This window comes from Rhinopithecus bieti, unplaced genomic scaffold (genome assembly GCF_001698545.2).
Source record: "Rhinopithecus bieti isolate Rb0 unplaced genomic scaffold, ASM169854v2 scaffold_1295, whole genome shotgun sequence".
NCBI classification, from domain to species: domain Eukaryota; kingdom Metazoa; phylum Chordata; class Mammalia; order Primates; family Cercopithecidae; genus Rhinopithecus; species Rhinopithecus bieti.
In genome coordinates, this window is record NW_016803880.1 from 1,332,080 (window position 1) to 1,357,498 (window position 25,419).

The window sequence follows — 25,419 nt, forward strand, 5'->3', positions numbered from 1 at the left end:
TATATATATATTATATATATATACTTGACTAGCCATATATATATATATTCGTGCTCCAAAACCTTGCTTCCTTTATTTAAGGACCCCTGGAGGTCCATGTTCTATTCAAAGTCTTATGGCTCATTCTGCTATCACTGAACAATGACCAACTCCTCATCTACCAGGGCCAGTCTGTCACCAAGTCCTTTCAACCCTTCTTTCAAAATGGACTCTGAATTCAGTCATCCCATTACCTTATCTAATGCAGGCTCTCATCACTTGGTACCATTATAAAAAGCCTCTTCTATTCTCCCATCTCTCCACATTCCGGACTATTCCACCAAACTTTTACCATTTTCATCATATTATTCCCTTTTCTAAGGACTTTTGACATTTCATCGCTTTTGATCAAGTCCAAACCCTTTTGCTGAACTTTGAAGATTGACTTGGCAACCCTAGTCTATTGCTATCTAAACAGGTACCCTATGTAAGTATCTAAAACAATGCCCGGCTCAAGCAGGGCAGGTAGACATGTTACTCTTCCACAGTTCAGACCTCTGCTCCAAACGACTAGTTTTAGTCTTTTTTGAACACACCATGTTCTTCCTGACTCTTAAGTTTTGCTCCTGCTTTCTGTTTAGAGGGAAAAGAAAGAAAACTGGTTACAAGATATGTAGCCCCCTTTTTTGTATCTAGTACCCAGGAATGGCATCTGTCCTGTACTGCTCCTCTATACTCCACCTGCCCTCAAGCCCAGTTTGACTATCACCTCTTCCAAGAAGCTGTTACTAACTGCTCTGGGTGACACAGACTTTTCTCCAAACATCTTTGCCTTACAAAGCCCATGGGAGGTCATGCTGTTCTCTTTTGCACATCCCACTCACCTTTGGCAGAGTGCTGGAAACACTGAAACCAAATAAATTCAGCTAGTTGACCAGAGGAAAAATAGGATATGAACAATCTACTAACTGCATAACTAGTCCCCAAATAACTGCCAGTCAATAATGCTATAAAATCTACTTTGATGTCAAGTAGAAGTGTGAGATGTAGGTGAGACACAACTGCTCAGTGGTTTACATTTCCCTTGATACTCCACAGTCAGTTATAATTTCAGGGATAAGTTGAATGCTTAATTTGTATCAAGCACTCTGCTAAATACCTTACCTATAAGGTGTCATTGGCTTCTTATTACAACCCTGTGAATTAATACTACTATTCGCATCTTATAGGAAACTGAATTTCAGCAAGGTGGAATGATCATACAAATAGTGTTGGAGGTAGGTCTAGAAATCACGCCTCTCTGGCTGTAAAGCCTATGTCCTTAACCTCTACACTAAATCATCTCAGGAATATATAGTCCTGAAATGACCAGATGAAATGAGCACTAGACTAGGCTGATCAGAAATCAACATGTCGGGCCGGGCGCAGTGGTTCATGCCTATAATCCCAGCACTTTGGGAGGCTGAGGTGGGCAGATCGACTGAGGTCAGGAGTTCGAGACCAGCCTGGCCAATGTGGTGAAACCCCGTCTCTACTAAAAATACAAAAATTAGGCAGGTGTGGTGGCGGGTGCGTGTAATCCCAGCTACTTGGGAGGCTGAGGCAGGAGAATCGTCTCAGGGAGGCGGAGTTCACAGTGAGCCAATATCACACCACTGCACGCCAGCCTGGGCGACAGAAAGAGACTCTCTCTCAAAACAAAAAAAAAAAAAAAAGAAAGAAAAGAAAGAAATGAACATGTCAATATTCACAAGCAAAGATGTCTCCTTTTCTCATGGACTCTGCTTATTCATCAACAATAAATCCAACAATATATAATTACTCCCAAAAAGTCCACCTAGTGCCCTCATTTACTATGAAAGTCTAGGAGATTTTCCTTTGTTTCCCCCTAAATGTGTGGTCTGCAGGCCACATGCACTGGAATTCAAAAGGCATGCACAGCTCGCTTGATGGCAAGTGTTTTCCTGTGTGACACTCCACATGTTCCTTATTCAAGAATTCAAAGGGAGTGTCCCAAATATCTGCAAAGCATCTTTTTGGGCACTCAGAGCCGCATGTATGTGCAAAAATACAGAGTCCTGGGCCCTGACTATTCTTTGAAATCTTGCATTTGTGATATGCATAAAACATAGGAGGGTGGTTTCTTTTCCTTCTTACAACAATAATGGGTCTCCTGAATCAGAATATATAGGAGTGGGGGCCTTAGAACATGTGTTTTCAATGAGTGCTTTTAATCAGGCAAGGTTGAGAAACACTGAACCTCAGCTCCTGCCCTAGGTTCTCCAGGTAGTTGCCCTTTCTAGACATATGGGGACACACTGACCATAAGATTAAAATACTTAATTTGGGGAGTTTTCATAAGCATCTTTTGGTGGGGCTTGAGGGTAGGAATTATTTAAAATAAATTATAATCCCTTTTGGAGGCTACCTATTAAAAACCATGAATTTTGAAAGTGGGCATTCTGGAGTCATTTGAAAGAAAAGAGAAAGAGACTGGAACAAACCAATATAAATTGATGGATGAGAAACATCTGCGAGCTCCTAGTCAGAGACCAAGAGAGTTCAAACAATGGTGACAAATTAATTGCAAGTTGTACATCTTGTACTTCAAGATAGAGGTTATTCAGGCAAACCAAAGATGGAGATTTCACCTCTCCACGGCTCTTTTCTGTAAATAAATTAAATTTTGTTACGATGTTGACAAGGGAACAGTACATTTGGTCCAAAATTATAATGTAATAATACTGCTTGAGATAAATAAGCTTTATATACTGAAATTTTCTTTGTGAGGCTTTTGATTGTAACAGGGCTCGTTCTGCTCATATGCAGCATGACCGAAAAAGAAAGGAAATTATACATTTTCTTTCCCTCTGGATTTTGGGTTTGCATGTGTGTGTCTTGAGAACTAGCCACTCAAGATGTCATGAAAAGCACTGACTATTCCTTGAAATCTTGCATTTATGAAACGCATAAAAACAGAAAGGACTTTCATTTTTCCTTTTAGAGAAGCAGCATGGAAAAACAGAGAAAGTTCAGACTTCAAGCCTAGGGCCCTGAGTTCAGAACATAACTCCATTACTTACAGTGTGGTCTCTGGGTGGCAATCTCTGTCTCTGTACACAAGGAATACTAATACCAATGCCTATGTTGCAAGTTTGTTTTTTTTTTTTGAGACGAAGTCCTGCTCTGTCACCCAAGCTGGAGTGCAGTGGCACAATCTCTGCTCACTGCAAGCTCCACCTCCCAGGTTCACACCATTCTCCTGCCTCAGCTTCCCAAGTAGCTGGGACTACAGGTGCCAGCCACCATGCCCAGCTAATTTTTTTTGTAGTTTTAGTAGAGACAGGGTTTCACCGTGTTAGCCAGGATGGTCTCGATCTCCTGACCTCGTGATCCACCCGCCTCGACCTCCCAAAGTGCTGGGATTATAGGCATGAGCCACCGTGCTGGGCCGCATGGTTGTTTTAAGGATCAGAGATAATATAGGTGAATGCTTATTATGACAGAGAAGTATAGTTAATGGCAGTTGTCATTTCTCTGTTGGGGTGGATTGATTTGCCTGTTGGGAGGATTTCTTCTTACCACTGTCTTTCAGAGTGACCCTGAGTGAGGACACAGTATAACGGCAGATCATGGGAAGAGGTTTAGAAAAATAGATTATGAAGAGTCAAGCCTTCACCTCTTCCTACTATGGAATACATCTCCATTGGAGGCTAACAGTCTAGGAAACTCCAGGTTAAATGTGTCGCCTGGCATAGTAACCCCAAGCCTGCAATGGTTGTGTGACATCAGATTTCACAGAGCTCCTTACTTTGCATTACTTTGGAGTGATCATGTCCCTTTTCAATTATTACTTTTTTAAAATAGAGATGAGGTCTCCCTGTGTTGCCCAGGCTGGTCTCAAAATTCCTGGGCTCAAGGGATCCTCCTGCCTTGGCCTTCCAAAGTGTTGGGATTACAGTCGATAGCCACCGTGATTGGCCAATCATTACTTTTTAAAGCATCATCCCTACATGGGCGTTATAGGAACACAGAGAGAGAGAGAGTCCTCAAAAGACCCAAAGTTTAAATGGTAATGTTGTTTAAGCATGTGATTTTAACAGATGACATTAAGCTAAGAGCAATGGTGGGCGCCAGTGGAAGAGAACCAAGCCTTCCTTTCCTCAGCACTGTGACCTCCCGCCACATGAGGTCCTTTGTTCAAAAGTGGTGCAATTCAATATGTGTGTTAAGAGGTCACTGAGGGAAGCCATGACGAAGGGCTCTAAGTATGGCAGTTTCACCTCAGACCTTACTATTTAGAGAGGCTCCTCCTCACCTGTCCCATTCATCATTCCTGCTGAAGTCTGTTGATTTAGCCAGAAGTGTGGGAGCACCAGTGAGAAACCAGCATTTCAAACTTAGGCTTCAGCAAATGTTGCTGGAAACGGAACAGTGATATTTTCATATTACTTAACCAGCTGCCAGCTCCTAATAAATGTTTCCTCATGCAGTTTTAACAATAACACACTTTGCTATTGTTAGAAATTGTTAGAGCTCAATGAATTTTATTCTAAAAGAAAGCTAGAATGAGGAAGGAGGAGAAAAAAAAAAAAATGAGTTTAAATGACCCAAGGATTCAAGATGTATCCCTAGAGGCATTTCTGGAAGCCACGATCTAACAACACATGATGAAATATCACACTCCCCATCATCAGGTCATGTGAGCATGCAACTTTAAATTTCCCACAGAGGCGTGGCATTGGAAAAGATGCTGGAAAGGTGGGGTATGAGGGAGATAACGCTTCTTCCAGAGCAGAGTATACCTGAGGCGTCATTGAGGCTAAAGGCGATGCGTACAGGCTTGTCGGCAGGTACCCTGGCTGTGCTGATCATGTGGGCACCTGAGCCTCCGCCTTCTCCTGGGTCTTCCAGCTGTGACAGCAAGAGAGAGCCATTGTCACTTTATCCAGCATCATCCCCCTAAATACTCAGAGGCCCTTGGAAATTACAGGTGAAGTTATTAAGCTTAGTAAGCATTATCTGCTTATTCTAAAGATATTCCTAGTTTTGAGCTTCCTTTTTCTACGTCACAAGTATTTGCCTGCCCCATTTAAATCTTTTTTTTTTCTTGGTTCAAGAAAAATTGCTTTTGCAATATACATCTAGAATGAATGAAATATTGGAAATATCTCTACCTGACTTACTCTCTCAGAATCCTTTCACACTGACCAGTTCAATCCTGCCCCATTAAGGTCATATAAAGTATTTTGCTTTCAACTGAGGACGATAAAAAGAGATATAGTCTTAATAAGGTATCAGATGGCTTCAAATTAGACTAGCTTTTCATGTTCAAAAGCCCAAATTAAATCTGAATTATTAATCTGAGAGTGGTAAAGAATGAGTTTCATGGAATCATTTAAAGAATACCAAAAGTCGCTGGGTGTGGTGTCTCACGCCTGTAATCCCAACACTTTGGGAGGCCGAGGTGGGAGGATCACTTGAGGTCAGGAGTTCAAGACCCACTTGGCCAACATGAGGAAACCCCGTCTCTACTAAAAATATAAAAATTAGTGGGGCGTGGTGGCAGACACCTGTAATCCCAGCTACTTGGGAGGTTGAGGCAAGAAAATCGGTTGAACCCAGCAGGCAGAGGTTGCAGTTAACCGAGATCACACCACTGCACTCCTGCCTGGGCAACAGAGTGAGACTTGTCTAAAAAAAAAATAAGTAAATAAAGAATACCAAAAGCCACTTTAAAATATCTGTTATATTATGAATATCATGTGCTTTAAATATCTGATTACCTGTAAGTCTATCAAACATTTCTAAGGTTGCACATCTTAATCTATAAAAGCAAAAGACAAGACTCAAAAATATCCTATAGATATTCTACTCCATCTATCAAATCATCATTTAATTAACTAAGGTAGAATGAAGGGAGAAAAACATCCTGCAGATGAAATGGAATAGGCAAAAACACATGAATATTTCTGATTATAATCAGAGAATTTAGCCCAAATATATTTTAACCAAGATATTTGATAATTTGATGTCTACAGGGAACTAGGAAAAGATAGTTATAAATACATGATATCTCTGTTATTTAAAAACATATATTTAACTTTTCTATTTTTAGTCCTGCCTCCCCTAAACCCTCTACTTTCCTTCTCATGTAGACAGTAAACCAAAAAACCTGAATGATATTTTAAGGGAAATATCTCTAAAAATGGCAAAGTATAAATAATCTCTTTAGCCATCCTTAAAGAGATTCTGGGAAATGCTTAGCAGGACATTTTCTCACAGCACGGTTTCTAACTTTTCCCATAACTTTCCTCTATCTAAAATAGTGTCCAGAACACTGAATTTTGTTTTAAAAGTATTTATAGAGCCAAAGCCAATGCACATATATATACATGTATATTTAGACATACATACATATGGAATCATCTTACCCAGCACATGAAAAAAGATCAGGCTTATATTAAAACCCTAGTATAGCTTTGGAGAAAAACCAGCAACTGTTTATCATCTAGTTAGAATCATAATTTGACCCATTTATTTAGCACTACAAGTAGCAATGCACCTAAAAGCTCTCCACTGTCCATGTCATGTAATTCTAAGTTAGAAAGAAATAGTACCATGAAACATTTAATTTTAAAAAAGGGTAATATAAAATTTCTGTTATTTGATTCAGGATTTGTTTTATCTTAACTCTGCCACTCTTCTGTCCAGTCTTATCTGCTTAGAATCAAGCATTTTGTGAGCCACTTAGGGAATGGCATGGATTATCTCAAATTCAGCAGAAGAAACCATTAAAATTCCCTTAACATTTTAGCTAAAAAGAAAAGTTTTACTGTTATGCATCGTACAATCACCGAATCACTTTAGCATAACATCTAAGGATGGAAAGTTGCACTCCTCTTTAGGCTAAATCTCCCAACACTTTCCCGCACCAAGAAATCAAGCACAAGAGGTAGAAATTTACCTCAAGGATTTTGTAAATAGTCCTCTGGTACGGTTTCCAGCTACAGGAAATGGAATTAATAAACACAGCTAATTAGAGTCCCTCCCCTCTGCTCAATGGAGAACACCTGTCTACCTGTGAAAGGATGGTGGCAAGACTGAGTAGACTTTGAGTTCCACACAACATTGACCACAAGAGCCCCTACACCAACTTGCCTTTTCATCACACCGTCTAGGGAAACGAACCACAGGTTCCTTCTCTCGGCTACAAGCTGTAACAGAGCTTTGGTTAAGTTGCTGGTGATCCGAGCATTTAGTTCAGTTTTCACACCTGTTGGCTTACCTCACTTAGTTGAGTGTCTGCACTTGTGTAACCCAGAGCCAGCCACTGCCTTGGCCAGTCGTTGCCTTTGTGGAGTAGAGACTCAGTGAGAGACCAGGCTGCACCTGCTGCATAGCAGCCACTGACAATCTGAGGAGTGGAGACAGCTGTCAGGGCAGCACGCTGCTACCTGCTCTGCCCCAGACACCAGCGTCCCACGGGACCTCCCTTCCCTTCCCTTCTGCTTCCCTCCACAACCCCTCTCTCCTTTCCTTGCCTCTCTAACAGCCAGGATGTTGTCATGTTTCTAGAAAAAGCAAGAGCAAAAGAAAACCCTCCTCCTGTCAGAGGCATTGATAAACAGCAAGTTGTGGAGAGTCCAAATGTTTTAATTCATTAGTCCTGGCAAACTTAAAATACAAACAGACTTGCTTCACAAGACAGGAATGTCTTCAGCGTGACCCAATCGGTGTCTGTGTCTATTCCAGCAAACTGGCAAAGATAGCATGACTCCAGTCAGCAAAAATGTCGGCCGCTCCAATCAGCTCAGCCAGACCCAGCCAACTTGGACAAGCCACAAGCTGACTCTCAGATGATAGCAGCGATGATCCTGGTTAAGAATGTGAGGTTTGAGGTTGAGCCCGTGTTGGGCTTGATGACTTGATTCATTCTTCAAATGCAACCAACCACAAAAGGAGTCAATGGTAAATAAGAATGGAGCATTAGGATTTGTCAACCTTTTTAAAAACTGTAAACCTGGATGTCATTGGTACTTAAAAATAATTGGATTGCGATTTTGAGGTTAAATAAGTAAAATAAATATTAGGAGAAGGCAAAGACAGCCACAGACTGGAAGAAAATCTGCAAAACACATATCAGACGAAGGACTGGCATCCAAAATATACAATGAACTCTTAAAATTCAACAACAAAAACAAACAACTCAATCAAAAAATGGGCAAAAGATCTGAAAGATATCTCACTACAGAAAATATACAGATGGCAAGTAAGCATATGAAAAGATGATCAACATCATATGTCATTAGGGAATTGCAAACTAAGACAACAATGAAATACCACTATACACCTATTAGAATAACCCAAATTCAAAATATTGACAACATCAAATGTTGGTGAGGCTGTGGAGCAATAGGAACTTTCATTCCATGCTGGTGGGAATGAAAACATAAGATTACATCCCACTTTAGTGAACAGTTGGGCAGCTTCTTACAAAAGCAAACATACTTTTACCACGTGACTCACAAATCACACTTCTTGTTATTTCCCCAAAACCCACATACAGATGTTTATAGCAGGTTTATCCATAATTGCCAAAACTTAGAAGCAACCAAGTTGCTTCAACAGGTAAATAAATCCTGGAATATCCTGACAATGGAATATCATTCAGGGATAAAAAGAAAACTATCAAGCCACAAAAAGACATGGAAGTATCTTAAGTGCATATTACTAAGTGAAAGAAGCTAATCTTAAAAGGCTACATGCTGTATAATTCCAACAACATGACATTCTAGAAAAGGCAAAACTGTGGACACTGTAAAAAGATCATTGTTTGCCAGGGATTCAGGAAGAGGAAAAGGAAGGATAAATAGGTGGAGCTTGGGGATTTTTAGGGCAGTGAAACTATTCTGTATGAGCCTGTAATGGTAGATACACATCATTACACAATTGTCAAAACCCATAGAATGTACAACACAGAGTGAACCCTAATGCAAACTATGGACTAATAGTGAATAATAATGTATCAATATTGGTTCATTAATTGCAGCAAAGATGTTAATTAGGGGTTAGAGGGATGAGGAAATACATGGGAATTCCATACATTTCACTCTGTTTTTTTCTGTAAATCTAAAACTGCTCAAAAGGTATTAAATACACAAGTAAAAGGACTCAGCAGGTTTTCTTAATCTAATGAATGGAAGGCTAATTTGTTATGATATATAAACAATACAGCTGTATAGACTCAGACAATTAAAACATTCACATATAAGACTATTCTTTTCAGGAATTAATATTACTGCTTTAATATTATTTTATGGTTATAATAAAACTTACTAATGCATTATAATTTATCAAAGTGAGTTTCTTATTCACGATCTCATTTTAATCTTCCAGAAGATCCTACACAATAGTCATGGTCAGTATTGCCATCCCAATTTGACAGATGAGCAAACTGAGGCGCAGACAATTCAAATAACAGGGTTGAGGATGAATGACCATAATAGAATTAAGAACCCAGATACGATCCAGATTTTCTAATTATTAGTTCAAGCTGCTTCCACTACACCAGGATGCACTCTATATCAAAGATTTAATTGGCCGGGCGTGGTGGCTCACGCCTGTAATCCCAGCACTTTGGGAGGCCGAGGCGGGCAGATCACAAGGTCAGGAGATCGAGACCATCCTAGCTAACATGGTGAAACCCAGTCTCTACTAAAAATACAAAAAATTAGTTGGGCATGGTGGCGGGTGCCTGTAGTCCCAGTTACTTGGGAGGCTGAGACAAGAGAACGGCATGAACCGGGGAGGCGGAGCTTGCAGTGAGCCGAGATTGCGCCACTGCACTCCAGCCTGGGCGACAGAATGAGACTCCGTCTCAAAAAAAAAAAAATTTTAATTGAAATTTTTAGTTAAGAGTAAGTTCGACTCTCAGCTTTTGTTTGGAGGAGACAAAAGTATCACTTTCTTCAGTGGTCCAGCATCCAGGTTCATCTGACACTAGCCATCTTTATCACGACACCCAAGTTCCACCCCAAGAAAATCAAAGTTCTGCATCTTATGTGTGCTGATGGGAAAGCAGATACCACATCTGTGCTGTCTCTCAAATTGGCCCCCCGGGTCTGCCTTCAGAAAAGCTTGTGGTGATACTGACATTGCCAAAGCAATCGGTGACTGGAAGTGGCTGAATTCTAGTGAAACTGACAGTTCAGAAAGGACAGACCTAGGATGAAATAGCACCTTCCTTTTCTGCACTGACCATCAGGCTCTCAAGGAACCATACAGAGATAGAAAGAGACAGTTACATGTTAAACACAATGGAAATATTGCCTTCTATGATACTGTCAACAGCTCCTGACCAACACAGCACAGATCTTTATCCACAGAACTCTCTGGAATCATTACAGTGAACCTTGGGATTGCCCACTGTGTGAGCTGCAGCATTGACAGCTACATCCTCATGACATTAAAAATGACATTAAGAGAGGTGTGGTAGATGTCCAGTTGGTAAAGGGCTACAAAGACAAAGATTTCATTAAAAGATAATTTGACAACAATGAGAAAGGAACAAAAAGAATATGTCTAAATTGTCTAAATGTTCTCTTTCTGAATCTGATAACATAAATTCAAGGTTTTCACAGTCACAATTAATATTTACCAGCTCCTCTGTTCCCATATGAGCAACGATGTGTTTCTTGGCTCTTTATCCAAACACTTTCAAGAGAGTAACAAATCTGAAATCCAAGTGAAATCCCTTCCCATAACTGAAACCCAAAATAACTACATGGTATTTTAAGAATTTAATAGAATTATATAAATTCAATCCAGAAAGGATGTGTTTCTGCATCAATATATAAACAGATTAACAGTATGTTTATTGGGGTGGCAATAATGTATAATTTTATTTTATTCTTTTCAGCAACAAATGTGTTTTTACAGTTATTTGGAAAGTTATTTTCAATAATATTCAAGGAGTTTTTCACATACTGAGCTCTAGCCTTGCTTCTGAATTATGATCAATAATACACTCCTACCATAGACCATTGTCACAATTATGTAATACCGATTTCTCAGTACAACTCAATATGTATGTTGTGAAGGCTTGGTACGTTCCAGGCTAGTGTTTCTCCAAAGTACCTGATTACTAGGTGCCTTTAAAAAATACCCATTCCCAGGCTTTGCCATAGTGACTCAGTAGTCTGGGTAGACTCTCATTCTGGAAATTTAAAAAAGAAACTTTAATGGTTATTCACAGCATTTAGAGAATAGTTGAGAAGACATTTTCCCCAACATTTTAAAGTCAGCTCTGTATTGCTATGTGACATATGCATCCGGTAGTCTCCAACAAAGAAATATTCCATGATGGCAAATCAGTCTTCCATTATATCCAGAAGTCAGCAAAATTTTTCTCTAAAGGGCCGTATTAGAAATATTTTACACTTGTGAGCCAGGTGTGGTGGCTCACATCTGTAACCCCAGCATTTTGGGAGGCCAAGGCGGGATCACCTAAGGTCAGGAATTTGAGACCAGCCTGGCCAACATGGTAAGACCCCATCTCTACTAAAAATACAAAAATTATCCAGGCATGGTAGCAGGCACCTGTAATCCCAGCTACTCCGGAGGCTGAGGCAGGAGAATCACTTGAACCCGGGAGGTGGAGGTTGGAGTGAGCCGAGACCGCACCATTGTACTCCAGCCAGGGCAACAAGAGCAAAACTCCATCTCAAAAAAAAAAGAAAAAGAAAAAAAGAAAGAAATATTTTACACTTGTGAGGTCTTAAGGATCTCTGTCACAACTACTCATCTCTGCCTCTGTAGCATAAAGGCAGCCATAGACAACATGTATAGGAACGGATGGGCTCTGACTTTATTGACAAAAATAGGAAACAAATGTACATGGCTGTGTTCCAAAAACACTTTATTTACAAAGAGAGAGCAGCCTGCATTTGGCCTGCAGACTATAATTTGCCGACCCCTTCTGATTGAACATCCAGTGGACAGCCTTATCCTGATTGAACATCCAGTGGACAGCCTTATCCTGATTGAACATCCAGTGGACAGCCTTATCCTGATTGAACATCCAGTGGACAGCCTTATCCTGATTGAACATCCAGTGGACAGCCTTATCCTGATTGAACCATCCAGTGGACAGCCTTATCCTGATTGAACGTCCATCAGACAGCCAAGGCGCAGCTCCCTGCACAGTGCCGTATGGCACGGGAAGACTCTTCTGGGAGAAAAGTAACTCTTCTTTTGCTGCCACTTTCTTTAATTCATTCTTCCCAACTCCATCCCCATAGAAAAATTTTGTCAGATTTCTCAGTTAGTAAAGCAAAAGTCCCAAAATTATGTATTAACCCTGCTTTTCTACAAAGCACTGATAAATCTGTTTGGAAAAAAACCAGTGAATAAACACCTCTTCCAACTGGTTCATGAGACTGCATGTGCAGGCCACGGTGAGAAAGTGCCACAGGGACCTATTGCATATTGTGAGCTAGTCTTGTGCCGTTGTTCTTTGGAGGACCTCTTCCTCTGCTCCTGACCCCAGCGAAATGTCAGGTGAGGTTTCCCAGGTTCCCAAAGAAGCCTTCTTGCAGTGCTAACTTGCAGTAATGTTGTTACTCCTTCTCAAACCTTCTTGTAGGGCAATGCAATGAAAAACCACAAAGCAAGGATCAAGGCTCAATGACAAAAACAAGACAGCACCTCCCCTGGGAACTTCTTTTTATTTTAATTGACAAATAAAAATTGTATGTTTCTGGTGTAAGGATTTCTGATCATATACTGTCACAGTCTTTGATTTTAAGGGTAACTGGGAGCCACTTTTCCTAATCCAAGTTCACTTTAGGCTTAAGATAGCAGAATGATCAACTCTGTATCATTGTGCCCCCAAAGCTCAAGAGAGGAATGACAGGGGTTAGAACCACTGAACCACTCAATGGTTTCTCTTTCACTAGCTTTGTGGTTCCCTTACTGAAGGAGACAGAGCAGTGTGCAACATTTAAGTCAGGCCACCTGGGTCTCCAACCCAGCTCTGTCTCTTACTCATATAGGACTTTGGTTAAATTCCTTAATAAATTATATGCCACAACTTCCCCACATATAAAATGGGGGATAATTATAGTACCTGTCTTACCGGTTGTTATGACAATTAAAAGAGTAATACAAGTATGTGCAACAATGCCAGAAATAAAACAGGCACTATGTAAATAGAAATCATTTTTTCAAGGGGCAAAAACATACGGAAAAAACCACACCCAAAGGGTACCTAGATTTAGAAGACCTAGGTTTGCATGGTGATGCTGCCTTCAAAAGCTGTGGAAGTTTAGATCAGACACTTCATACCTCCAGGACTCAGTTTTTTCATCAAGGTTAACAAACGTTTTTGGAGAGAGCCAGGAGATAAATATTTTAGGTTTTTCAGGTCATACACTTTCTGTTACAATTACTCATCTCTGCTGTTCTAAGTTGAAACTAGCCATAGACAATATGCAAATGATGGATGACTCCAATAAAACTTTATTTACAAAAACAGTAAATAAATGTGCATAGCTGTATTCCAGTAAAACTACAGACACTGATATTAGAATTTCATATGATTTCCAAATGTCGCCGAAGATTATTCTCCTTTCGAAATTTGTCAAATATTTTAAAATATTAAAACCATTCTTAGCTCCTGGGCCATACCACAACAGGCTGTGAGACAGATTTTACCTGATGCCCAGAGTTTTTGGACCCTTGATTTGTATAGCCAGCAAGCAAGCATGGACTAACTCAGGGTTTCCCCAGATGGGGATAACGTGATGTGTGTGTAGCCACTGTTTTGCCTTTTTAACTTGACTTAGCTATCTATTTATCTAATGGGTTAATCTTTTATCTAAATATTTTATTCATAAAAACTTAAATGGTTTTATACTATTTGAGTTTACCATTTAAAGTTAATTAAATGTGACATATGTGTTTGTTTGTTTGTTTGTTTGTTTGAGACGGAGTCTCGCTCTATTGCCCGGGCTAGAGTGCAGTGGTGCAATATTGGCTCACCGCAACTTCCGCCTCCCAGGTTCAAGTGATTCTCCTGCCTCAGCCTCCTAAGTAGCTGGGATTACAGGTGCCCGCCACCACACCCGGCTAAGTTTTGTATTTTTTAGTAGAGATGGGGTTTCACCACCTTCGCCAGGTGGGTCTTGAACTCCTGACCTCATGATCCACCCACCTCAGCCTCCCAAAGTGCTGGGATTATAGGTGTGAGCCACTGCTCCTGGCTTGTGTTCCTTTTTCTATAAATACCTAGATAGCAGACTCTTGGAGAACGAATAAATTTCCTTTAATATTTTTGACTGTATGAGAAAATAACATTTATCTTATATTTTAGTATTTATATCTTTTCCAAGAATATAACTTAGAAAGACTAACAGCACCAAATTTTAAAGCTTGTTATTATAGTATAGATAGATTTACTTTACCTTCTTAATGTCATCCTAAGGAAAACATAAATTTCTCATCATCTGTAAATATCCCAGTGTGCACCCCAACAAGGAAGGGCACTCTCTGCTTTAACACAACCAAATAGCACCATCACACCAACCACCACCACCACAATAATTCCCCAACGTTACCCATCATCAGACAGCATTCAAACCTCCAGTTTTATCACAAACATTTTCAATTGTTTTCTCCATTAATTGTTAAATGTTTAATCAAGATCCAAAGTCTTGACACATGATGGACTGCTAAGTTTTTATATTTATAAATCTATAATTACTCTTCCTCCCTCTTTTTTTGCAAATTTATTTGTTAAAGAAACTATAGAGTTCCCAAAGTTGCACCTCCATAACGTTTTTTAATATGCTTCTCTGTTATCTTTGTCCATCATAAATTAGCCATTGTATCTAGAAACTTGGTCAGATTCAGATGTGACTAATTTTTTGTATTTTTATTTTTGCATGACTACTTCAAAGACAGTGAATAACATTTATTTAAAAGATTGGTCGGGTGCAGTGGCTCACACCTGTAATCCCAGGACTTTGAGAGGCCAAGGCAGGTGGATCACCTGAGGTCAGGAATTTGAGACCAGCCTGGCCAACATGGTGAAACCTCATCTCTATTAAAAATATACAAAACTAGCCAGGCATGGTGGTGGGCACCTGTAATCCCAGCTGCTCCAGAGGCTGAGGCAGGGGAATCGCTTGTACCTGGGAGGCAGAGGTTGCAGTGAGTCAAGATCACGCCATTGACTCCAGCCTGGGCGACAAGAGCAAAACTCTATTTCAAAACAAAAGAACAAAAAAAAGAACAAAAAAAAAGATAAAATATTCTCCAGTATTGACTTCATTTTGAAAATAACATTACTTAAGTATAAGCATAAAACTATATATAATCTTTTTATAAAACTCTTATAAAATCAAATCTACAAAGCTCTTATAAACCAATTTTATAATTTAAATTCAAATGAAGTGACCAATTTAAAATACAATTGATAAGGACAGGAGGCAGGAAAATACTGGGTAGAAGAGGGCAGTCCCTAGTGAGGGTCCCACCCTCAAGCCTGGACCCATGGCCCAAAGTAAGAACATGCATTCCTCTTTTCCCACTCGAATGTTGCCTTTTCCAAAATCACCCTGGCCTGCCCTGTACCCCATCCTGTACCCAGAAAAACCCCAGCTTCCGCTGGCAGCAGAGCGGCAGAGAGGTAGAGAAAAGAAGAAGCAGCTGGATGTCAGTGAAAAGCAGCTTAACTTAAGAGGGACGGCTTGATGGTGGGACCTCGAAGAAGAGTTCAGCAGTGGATGGCCAAACTCCGGGGGAAGACCACCTTCCCACTCCATCCCCTTTCCAGCTCTCTATTCCACTAAGAGCCAGTTTCAATGGCAAGGAAATCACCCACATTTATCATCTTCAATTCGTTCATACAACCTGATTCTTCCTGAACACTGAATGAGAGCTCAGGATACAGAGGGCTGTCACATTGAGCTGTTAAACACTTAAGTCATCCGTGCACAGCAAAGCTAAGACTGCAGTGTAAGACATGCCCTCTAGGGCTCCAGGGGTCATGGGTACCCCCCCCAAGATGCTGCCACAGGGCCGCACAAAATTCTGCTCCTGCTGACACCCAGAAGCACTCATCCTGGCCCCTGTACCCACTTACCTGCATGCTCCCTGTCCCATGAGGGGTTCAGTGCTGTGGGCTAAGTAAACAAGCCACCCCTTTCACAAGTCCCACTAAGGGGTCAAGGAAAATTTCCTGTTTTACAACTCAACTACATAAATTTAACATGAGGGAGCACTTTCCAGAAACAAAACAGGTGCACAAACGTGAACATGGGACACATTCTGTAGTGTACATTTGGTTTGAGTTCCTCCTCCCCATGCTGATGACTGAGTCCTTGTAGGACTTTCCCTCTGTGGCCTGCTTTGCAACTCAAATTTGACTGGTGTCTGTGACATCCTTGGTCTTCATGCAGCAAGAACACATTGTGAGGAAAGTGCTGAGTGCCTGGTGTTCGTAAATGTTGGTCTCTCTTTTTTTCCCCAACCACAGCTACATTTACCCATGAACACAAGCCTCTTAAAATCAGAAGGCCTACAAGATGTAGCCTAAGTACGCTTCAGACATTTCTTAAATAAGCTTCAGTGTTAAGGTCATATATTTACTGAAATTATAAAGGAAACTCATTGAAGTATTTCTAAAAATCCCAAATACTGAACTGCATGGCTCATTAAAGATCTGGTTCACTACCTTTTCGGTTTATGTCTTTACTTGGAAATCCTCCTACTGCAAGAAAGGACCAAATGCCAACAAACCTCCCATGTGAATGTGAGAAAAGAAAAAAGAAGTTTAACTCTGAATGAACCTATATTCTTTTATTTGCAGGAGTCAAGAACCAACTTAACATTAGCTTGAATGCCAACAGGTAATTATTGGTTCACAAAACTAGGAAATCCAGGGGCCTATTTTTTTTAGACATTGATTTACCCAAAGGCACAACTGATAGCGATAGGGAACTAACTTACTCCACTTCATGGTCAGCTTTCTTTACATTAGCTTCATTCTCAGATGGAGTTTTTCCATGAGTTGGCCACCAGCTGCCTACATTTATGTCCTACCAGCTTTACAAACCCATGAAGAGAAGACCTTTTCCCTCAGAATTCCCAGGTAGGACAGTCATTGCCCAAACGTGAGTGCCATTTCCCTTACCATAGATAATGGGTAGTACTTGAACAGGTGAAGCCTGCAATAGGGGCTCATGAATGAAGTTGGGTAGGGAAGGCATTATTCCTCATATATATATGATAGCTACTGACTTTACACAGGAACTAACTGAGACTTATAAAGTTTCAATGATTTGCCCCCCAAAAAATTATATATATAAAAATACATATATATAAATATAAAATATAAAATATATATATATTTTTTGATACAAGGTCTGACTCTGTTGCCCAGGCTGAAGTGCAGTGGCACAATCACAGCTCACTAATGCCTCAACCTCCCAGGCTCAGGTGATTCTCCCACCTCAGACTCCCAAGTAGCCGGAACTACAGGTGTATGTCAACATGCCCAGCTAATTTTTGTATTTTTTGTAGAAATGGGGTTTCACCATGTTGCCCAGGCTGGTCTCGAGCTCCTGGGCTAAAGCAATCCACTCACCTTGGCCTCCCAAAGTGCTGGGATTACAGGCACGAGCCATCATGCCCAGCCTATTTCTCAAATTGATTAAAGAAAGAAAAGGAAGGAAGGAAGGAAGGAAAAGAGAGAAAGAGAGAGAGAGGGAAGGGAGAGAGAGAGAGAGAGAAAGAAAGAAAGAGAGAGAGAGAGAAGGAAAGAAGGGAAGGAGGGAGGGAAGAAAGGAAGGAAGAGAAAAGAAAAGGAAGGAAGGAAGAAAAAAAGAAAGAAAGAAAGAGAGAGAGAAAGAAAGAAGATTCAAACATTCTATGCTAATACATTCATGAGTAGAATATGTCAAAGTCCCATGAAATACTCTCATTTTAAGGTGATGAGAAATGAATTATGTGGGGCAAATACTATGTGCCAGATACTCAGCTAATCCCTTTTCATACCCATGTTGTAATTTAATGCACAAAACACCCCTTTAAGATAGCTACTGTAATTCCTGCTTTATACAGGAACTGAGACTTATAAAGTTTCAATGATTTGCCCAAAGTTCCAGAGCTCATAAGGTATAAGAGCCAATTTGTTTGCCAAAATTAAATCTCTTCACTGACACACCAAAATCCTGTTTATGGTATGTGGCTCAAATTGCCTTTGTAGGAGATACCTTTTCACTGGTGCCAAAGATACAAATACACAAAGATACAAATACACAAATGAACAAAGACACAAAGATACCAATAGATTGGGAGACTCCATCTCAAAAAAAAAAAGAGAAAATTCCCCAAACTGGAAACAAAAGATCAAGCTTCCAAGGAGGAAAAACATAAGATCTCATAAAAAAATCAGTTACCAGAAATGTTTTCATATTTCTCCATAACAATGCTGGAAACCAGTAGGAAATGGAACTAATCTTCAATATGCTAAAGGAAAAAGTATTTCCAACCTAAAGTTCCATATCTGACCAAACTATCAATCAAGTTTTAAGAGTAAAGTCCAGGCATGGTGGCTTATGCCTGTAATCCCAGCACTCTGGGAGGCCGAGGCAGTGGATGACCTAAGGTCAGAAGTTCAAGACCAGCCTGGCCAGCATGGTGAAACCCCATCTCTATTAAAAATACAAAAAAAGTTAGCCAGGGATGGCAGGTGCCTGTGATCCCAGCTACTTAAAAGGCGGAGGCAGGAGAATCCCTTGAACCCAGAAGGTGGAGGTTGCAGTGAGCCAAGATCACGTCACTGCACTCCAGCCTGGGCAACAAGAGTGAAACTTCCATCTCAAAAAAAAAAAAAAAAAAAGTTTTAGGATTAAGGTCTTCAACAAAATTTTATATCCCATGCACGTTTTCAAAAGCTACTGGTGTAAACAAGGAAAGAGAAAGCCTGGAACACAGGAAACACAAAGGCCCAACACCACACTGGGTAAAATGGCCCTTCGGGACGGCAATAAAAGGGAATCGCAGTGACCCTGTATGCCAGACCTCACAGAAGCAGGTGTGAAAGCTACAGGAATGGCTCCATTAGGAATAGGAAATGGTTAGACTACTTGATTGATGCCATATTGAGAAGACATTTAGGCAACTGGCAGAAGCCCAAAGACCTTTAGGGTTGAATTAGTGATGAGTACGTGGAATAAAAAGGCAAGCAAACAACCAAACAAAAAATTTAGCCTGCTCTCCAGGGGCAGGGCTGAAACTGTACTGTAAAGTGAAAATAACCACTGTTGACTATTTGCCTCAGCTGTGAATACATTTACAGCAGCCTAATATTGTCAATATTGAATGTTGGTCTAACAAAAATTACACTGTGGAAAGGAGGTGGCAGAGAAAGGGTGTTTGTGTGTGCGGTGGTGTGGGGATGCAGGGAGAGAGCCAGATCCTCATCCTGCATGGGGAGAAGCCAGTAGATAATGGCCGAGACTAGAAAAAGCAAGAAATAGTCATGCAAACACATATCATAGAAGTGGGAGGTAAAGACCAGCACCATCTAGACAGTGTTTACCTCTGGAATGGAGAAAACGGGAAGAAGGAGGGCTGAGCCCTCTTGGGTTTTTTGTAATAAATCTTGCAGAACTATTTGACTCTTTAACATATGTGCATGCAAAACTTAAACAAAAATTAAAATGTTTAAAGATCCATTTGTTGGCTCACTCTTGCCTAAAGAATCACGTCTTTAGTTTGGCATCCAAAGCCCTTCATAATTTGTCCTCCTTTCCTCCATACCCATCTCATGCTCCCACCCTCCCTACAATGGGGTCACACTGAACTTCTCTGTTTTCAGATACTATGGCCTTGTTGTCAACTTTGTGCCTTCACAGATCAAGGCCCTCACTCCTGTCACCTCCTCTGTGTAGTCATTTCAACCCCTGTCCTCCCAAAACCCTTTGATCATTCTCCTGCTAATGCACTGAGTACCACATTGTGTTGCTTCCGTTTACCCACCCCACTGTCACCCCCAATTCAACCAAAGACACATGGTCAGTGCCTTGCCCTTAGCAGGGCCTCAATAAATAGTTCTGGAACTAAATTGAACCTGGGATGCAAATGCCTAATACGGAAGGAACCCATAAAATCAGGGAAACATAGAGAAAAGTTAATACACATGAAGAAAAATTAAGACACTTTGGGAGGCCAAGGCAGGCAGATCACCTGAGGTGAGGAGTTCAAGACCAGCCTGGTTCACTTGGTGAAACGCTGTCTCTACTAAAAATACAAAAATTAGCCAAGTGTGGGGGTGCACACCTGTAATCCCAGCTACTCAGGGGGTTGAGGCAGGAGAATCGCTTGAACCCGAGAGGCAGATGTTGCAGTGAGCCAAGATCGTACCACTGCACTCCAGCCTGAGCAACACAGAGAGACTCTATTTCAAAAAAAAAGAAAAGAAAAGTTTAGAGATCCTGGTTTACTTTGGCAATATCTGTAGTTTTGTCTACTGCCAGACCAGGTCCAAGTTAACCTTTTAACTTTAGATCTGTTTTTGTGAAGAATCAATATCCCAAACCCACAGGTATGGCCAAGTGAATTGAGGCATCCTTGCCCCCAAAAGGCATGTAATAAGAACACGCATGCTCATAGTTTACCACAGGCTATTATTTTGCTGGGGGGAGGTGGGGAAACATATATTCTTCAGGCCACAGCCGAGTGGCTACAGATAATAAAGGGGATTTTAAAAGCTGTGTGAGGTGGCCAGGCGCGGTGGCTCACGCCTGTAATCCAAGCACTTTGGGAGGCAGAGGAGGGCAGATCCCAAGGTTAGGAGATCGAGACCATCCAGGCTAACACGGTGAAACCCCATCTCTACTAAAAATACAAAAAATTAGCCAGGTGTCGTGGCGGGGCCTGTAATCCCAGCTACTTGGGAGGCTGAGGCAGGAGAATGGCGTGAACCCGGGAGGCGGAGGTTGCAGTGATCTGAGATCATGCCACTGCACTCCAGCCTGGGCGACAGTGCAAGACTCCGTCTCAAAAAAAGTTTTTTTAATTTAAAAAATCAAATTAAATTAATACTCTCTAAAGTTTCCTATAATTCTAAATTCCTTAATTTTAGTAGGTGAAGCCAGCTCCTGAATAAAAAAATAATTATCCACAGAATTTCTTCTCTGGTTTTGATTCTATAAAGATTCAACTGGTTTGTAACCAACCAAAAATACATTTTACAGCAGTAGTCAAGAAAAGAACAGAATAAAGATAATCTCTTCCTCTCCCTGTGGAAGGCAGTTACCAACACAACCCTCAATTTTACTGCCAAACCCATTTAGTCATCAGATATTTGGTACCCGAGTAAAATCCATTCAGTCCCTGATCACACTGTGAACCCTGAGGACATTCAGAAAAGTGACAAGAAAGAGATCATGTTTTGTTCATAAAAACATTTTTCAAATTAAGCCATCACATCCTAAAATAGTAGATTAAAATCACCCAGCAGGACTTCTTCCTGAAAGCATGCAAATGCACAATCCTTGTTTAGAAGTGAGTGTCAATTACTTGTGCAGACACAAAAATGACTAATCGCTGGGGCCTAATAAGACACCTGTCAATTTTCCTTTTTTTAGCTTAGCTACTTTCAATTCATAGGAGTTGTCCAGTACAAACAGCATTTTGCTGACAGTTTTGTGTGTTCTTCAGTGGTGATAGCATTCAAACTAAAATGGAGCATCAGATATTTCTATCCACTTCTTAAAAATACATTTTAAGAATTACAGTATTAACCACGAATGAATGGCTGCCCAGCCTCACAAATGAGACACAGAAATAGCGTTGTTAAGTCCATCAGAGAAGGAATAGCTTTCCATCACCGCTCCAGCTAATGGGAATGAAGATTTCCTAGAAGAGTCCACAAATAGAATATGACATTTTCCTGGAACAGGAAAATTCTAGTGAAGGACAGGAGATTATCTTCTTTTGAGATTTTAGGATCTTATAATTTACATTAATTAAATTAAATTATGTCAAATAGAAGAAATATATTGATAGTTAAGACAGATTTCACAGATGCTTTTGTGTCTGAAATAAGAGTATGCATTATTAAACCACAAAAAGCCTTACTCAAGGTAAGCATGACAATAATTAGAATCAAAGTGATATTTCACAGGTTGCCAAATTAATCTGAACAATTCAAATTAGACAAGTGTGTTCTGCAGGGCCCTTTATGGCCTGAGTACCATGAAAATGGAAGTTATTTATATATCAGGAAATCATTCCTGAACATGAAAAAGTACATTGCTTTAAAAGCTTTTGGACTAACTATAGCTGATTCACACCCTGAATGATAAAATTATTTATATATTCAAATTTTAAAGAACTCTTTGAAGAGCCTAATTAGCATGCTTTTAGTATTCTTTTCCAAATTTAGATTCTGAAATACAGAATGAACAAGAATGACATTCCCTGTTTATCAAGAAAAAGTAAATGAAGATGAATCAGAATACAGACAGAAGTTTGTACTCTCTTTGGGTTTCTTAAAGGAAGACTTTAGGAAAATTTTATCTGCCATTGAGCTGAGATATTTTTAATAATTTTCTTTAAGGACTCATTAGGAACAAAAAAAGTAGTCATTTTAACGAGATATTTCCATTTGTGGCTACATGGGCAGTAGGAAAGAATTGAGGCTCATGTGATTCTGTTACTGTTAGAGCTAGAAGACTTCTTTCAGACCATCTAAATCATCCTCTGATTTTACACGAGAAAGCTCATCCATCATTTGTATTCACATTTATATTTTTTAAATATTTGTACTTACAAGTTTTCTTCATGTGTTGATACCAAGATCCTGGATGTCATTTCCTTGACTCTTCTAAATTCATGTGACTTAATAAGGTAAGAATCTCATGGCTTGTTCAGTGACAAAGTTAGTATAGCTTAAGATTTATTCTAGCCTGCTACAGCACTGGAAATACAAAGAAATAACAAATAAAAACAAAACTCATGAACTACCCATTGCCACTGTTTACTGTTGCACATGGGATATAGAAAAGCATTCAAAAATGCCGATTGAATGAAAGAGCTTTACTGAAGAAACCACTAGAGTATACGTAAATAAACTACGCAGAAAGCCACAGAACAGATGGAATCCAAGGCTTCCTTTACTACCAATTCACTGTGTTATACTCTGAGCTAGTAACAATTTCTCTGCTTCCCAGATTACTCCTCTGTCATTTTTTAGATTTAATTAATGTTTACATAGATTGCATAGGTGCCAGGCAGTACATTAAGGGCTTTAAATACAATAATTAATTTAGTTCTCACAATGATCCTGTGAGCAGGGCCAGCATCCTGGCAAGTGTCACAGGGCCCACACTCAGAGGGGTCCCACACTTGGTATGATGTTATGCTGCTGCCATCTTGAAAGCTGAACAAGGGGCCTAGCATTTTCATTTCATTGAAATTCGAACAAGAGTCTCTGGAAGCTATGTAACCAGTCCCACCTATGAGGCAAGAACTATTACCACCCCAGTTTTACAGATGGGGAAACGGAGGTAAAGGGAGGTCAAATAACCTGCCTAAGGTCAAAAGGCTAGTCATTTTGGAAGTCAAGTTTCACATCCAGGCCATGGCTGTGACCACTCTGGCCCCCTGCACTCAGGGATAACTCTGGAGGCCTTTATTGCTAAGTTCCCTGATATTTCTGCAATTCCAACGAAGCCCCTCTACTAAAAAGCATGTTGATTTCACTCTTTCCTACTTCCATCAGTGCTTTTTGTAGATGCAGAATTGCAGTGAATAGAGAAAACACAAACAAGCCAAATTTGAAAAAAGAATTGCTTAGCTAAATGAAAGGTGAGATGGTTTTAAATGGTCATGGCAGGGGCTTAGCTATTTAAATGACAAGTTAAACAGGATACCTTTCAGGCTATTTCAGATTCTGATCCTCAAATTAGAGTTTTTAGGAGTGGGATCCAGAGCCCTACATGGGGAAGACCAAGTTAGCCCGGCATGGTGAGGCCACAGCACAGGCGGGACCATCAAAGGAAGCACTCTGCACTGCCTTTTATAGATGTGAAAACAGCCCAATCCCCCTGCTGTCCAATGGGCAAACATAAATAAATGGCTTGCATCAGCTGAGGATCAAATACTAAAGAAAACAGTCAAGATTTCCTCAGGGCTCTGTGTCACAGGTCAAGTCTCCTGTAGAGAGAAGCATCTGGCCTCCTGTGGCTCCTAGATTTTCTTGTCCAAGTCTTTCCACACCCACCTCCTATCGAAAGTAACCTTGGGTGACTCACTTTGACTAGAATATTTGAGCTCAAGGGCATGGAATGTAGACATTCCCATTAATCCAGGGCCTGGTCTACACCATACAGTCTCTGAGAGTTTATTATTTGTAGTATTTGCTGTCATTTAGGGTCCCATCTACACTCTGCTTTTGAATTTTAAAAATCATAGCCGGCATGCAGTGGCTCATGCCTGTAATCCCAACACTTTGGGAAGCCAAGGCAGGTGGATCTTTTGATCCCAGAAGTTTGAGACCAGCCTGGGCAACATAGCAAGAACCTGTCTCTACAAAAAATACACAGCTTAGCAAGGTGTGGTGGCTCACACCTGTAGACTCAGCTGCTATAGTAGCCGCAGCTACTTGAGAGGCTGAGGTGGGAGGATCAATTGAGTTCAGGAGGCCGACGTTGCAGTGAGCCATGACTGCACCACTGCCCTCCAGCCTGCATGGCAGAGCAAGACCCTGTCTCAAAAATAAATAAATAAATAAATAAACAAACAAATGTAAAAACAAAATAAGGTCTGGTGCAGTGGCACACACCTGTAATCCCAGCACTTTGGGAGGCCAAGGCAGGAAGATCAGTTTTGACCAAGAGTTCGAGACCAGCCTAGTCAACATGGTGAAACCCTGTCTACTAATAATACAAAATTTAGCTAGGCATGGTGGCGCACGCCTGTAGTCCCAGCTACTTGGGAGGCTGAGACATGAGAATCTCTTGAACCCAGGAGGCAGAGGTGGCAAAGAGCTGAGATTGTACCACTGCACTCCAGCCTGGGCGACAGAATGAGACTCTCTCAAAAATAAATAAATTAATTTAATTAAATTAATTAGAATAAAACTCTCCTTTTATTTGAGTTAACTCCCAAATATAGATCAATGAAAAGGCACCCCAGATTTGGGCAGAAATGATGCCTCTAAAAAGAACCACAGAAGCTGCTATTCTAAACCAAGCACACTCCTTCCTCATTGCCAAATGCCCTTGCCCAGTGCAGACCAGAACCATGTAAGCAACACTACTTTTCTAGAATCAGAACATTACTTGGGTCCAGCTGACATTGAATTCAGATTCAACTTGACCTTCGAGACTGTAACCAAAGCATTCATGCATTTCTCAGTTTGAC

General features: G+C 40.5%; 1 protein-coding gene across 3 annotated transcripts in view; it reads right to left on the reverse strand.

The window, feature by feature from the left end:
- The window catches only part of MAP3K7CL (MAP3K7 C-terminal like), a 45,500-nt gene extending 37,794 nt beyond the window's left edge, over positions 1 to 7,706 (reverse strand). The window contains exons 1-2 of one of the 3 annotated variants that reach the window (XM_017856234.1): positions 7,268 to 7,706; positions 4,785 to 4,893 (exon numbers count right to left, since the gene is read on the reverse strand). In XM_017856234.1, coding sequence (XP_017711723.1) covers positions 4,785 to 4,854 — 70 coding nt within the window. In that variant the 5' untranslated portion in view covers positions 4,855 to 4,893; positions 7,268 to 7,706. Of the gene's footprint in view, positions 1 to 4,297; positions 4,337 to 4,784; positions 4,894 to 7,140; positions 7,225 to 7,267 lie in introns of those variants that run through there. The other 2 variants (XM_017856241.1, XM_017856251.1) reach the window with 2 other exon arrangements.
- Positions 7,707 to 25,419: the final 17,713 nt, after the last annotated feature.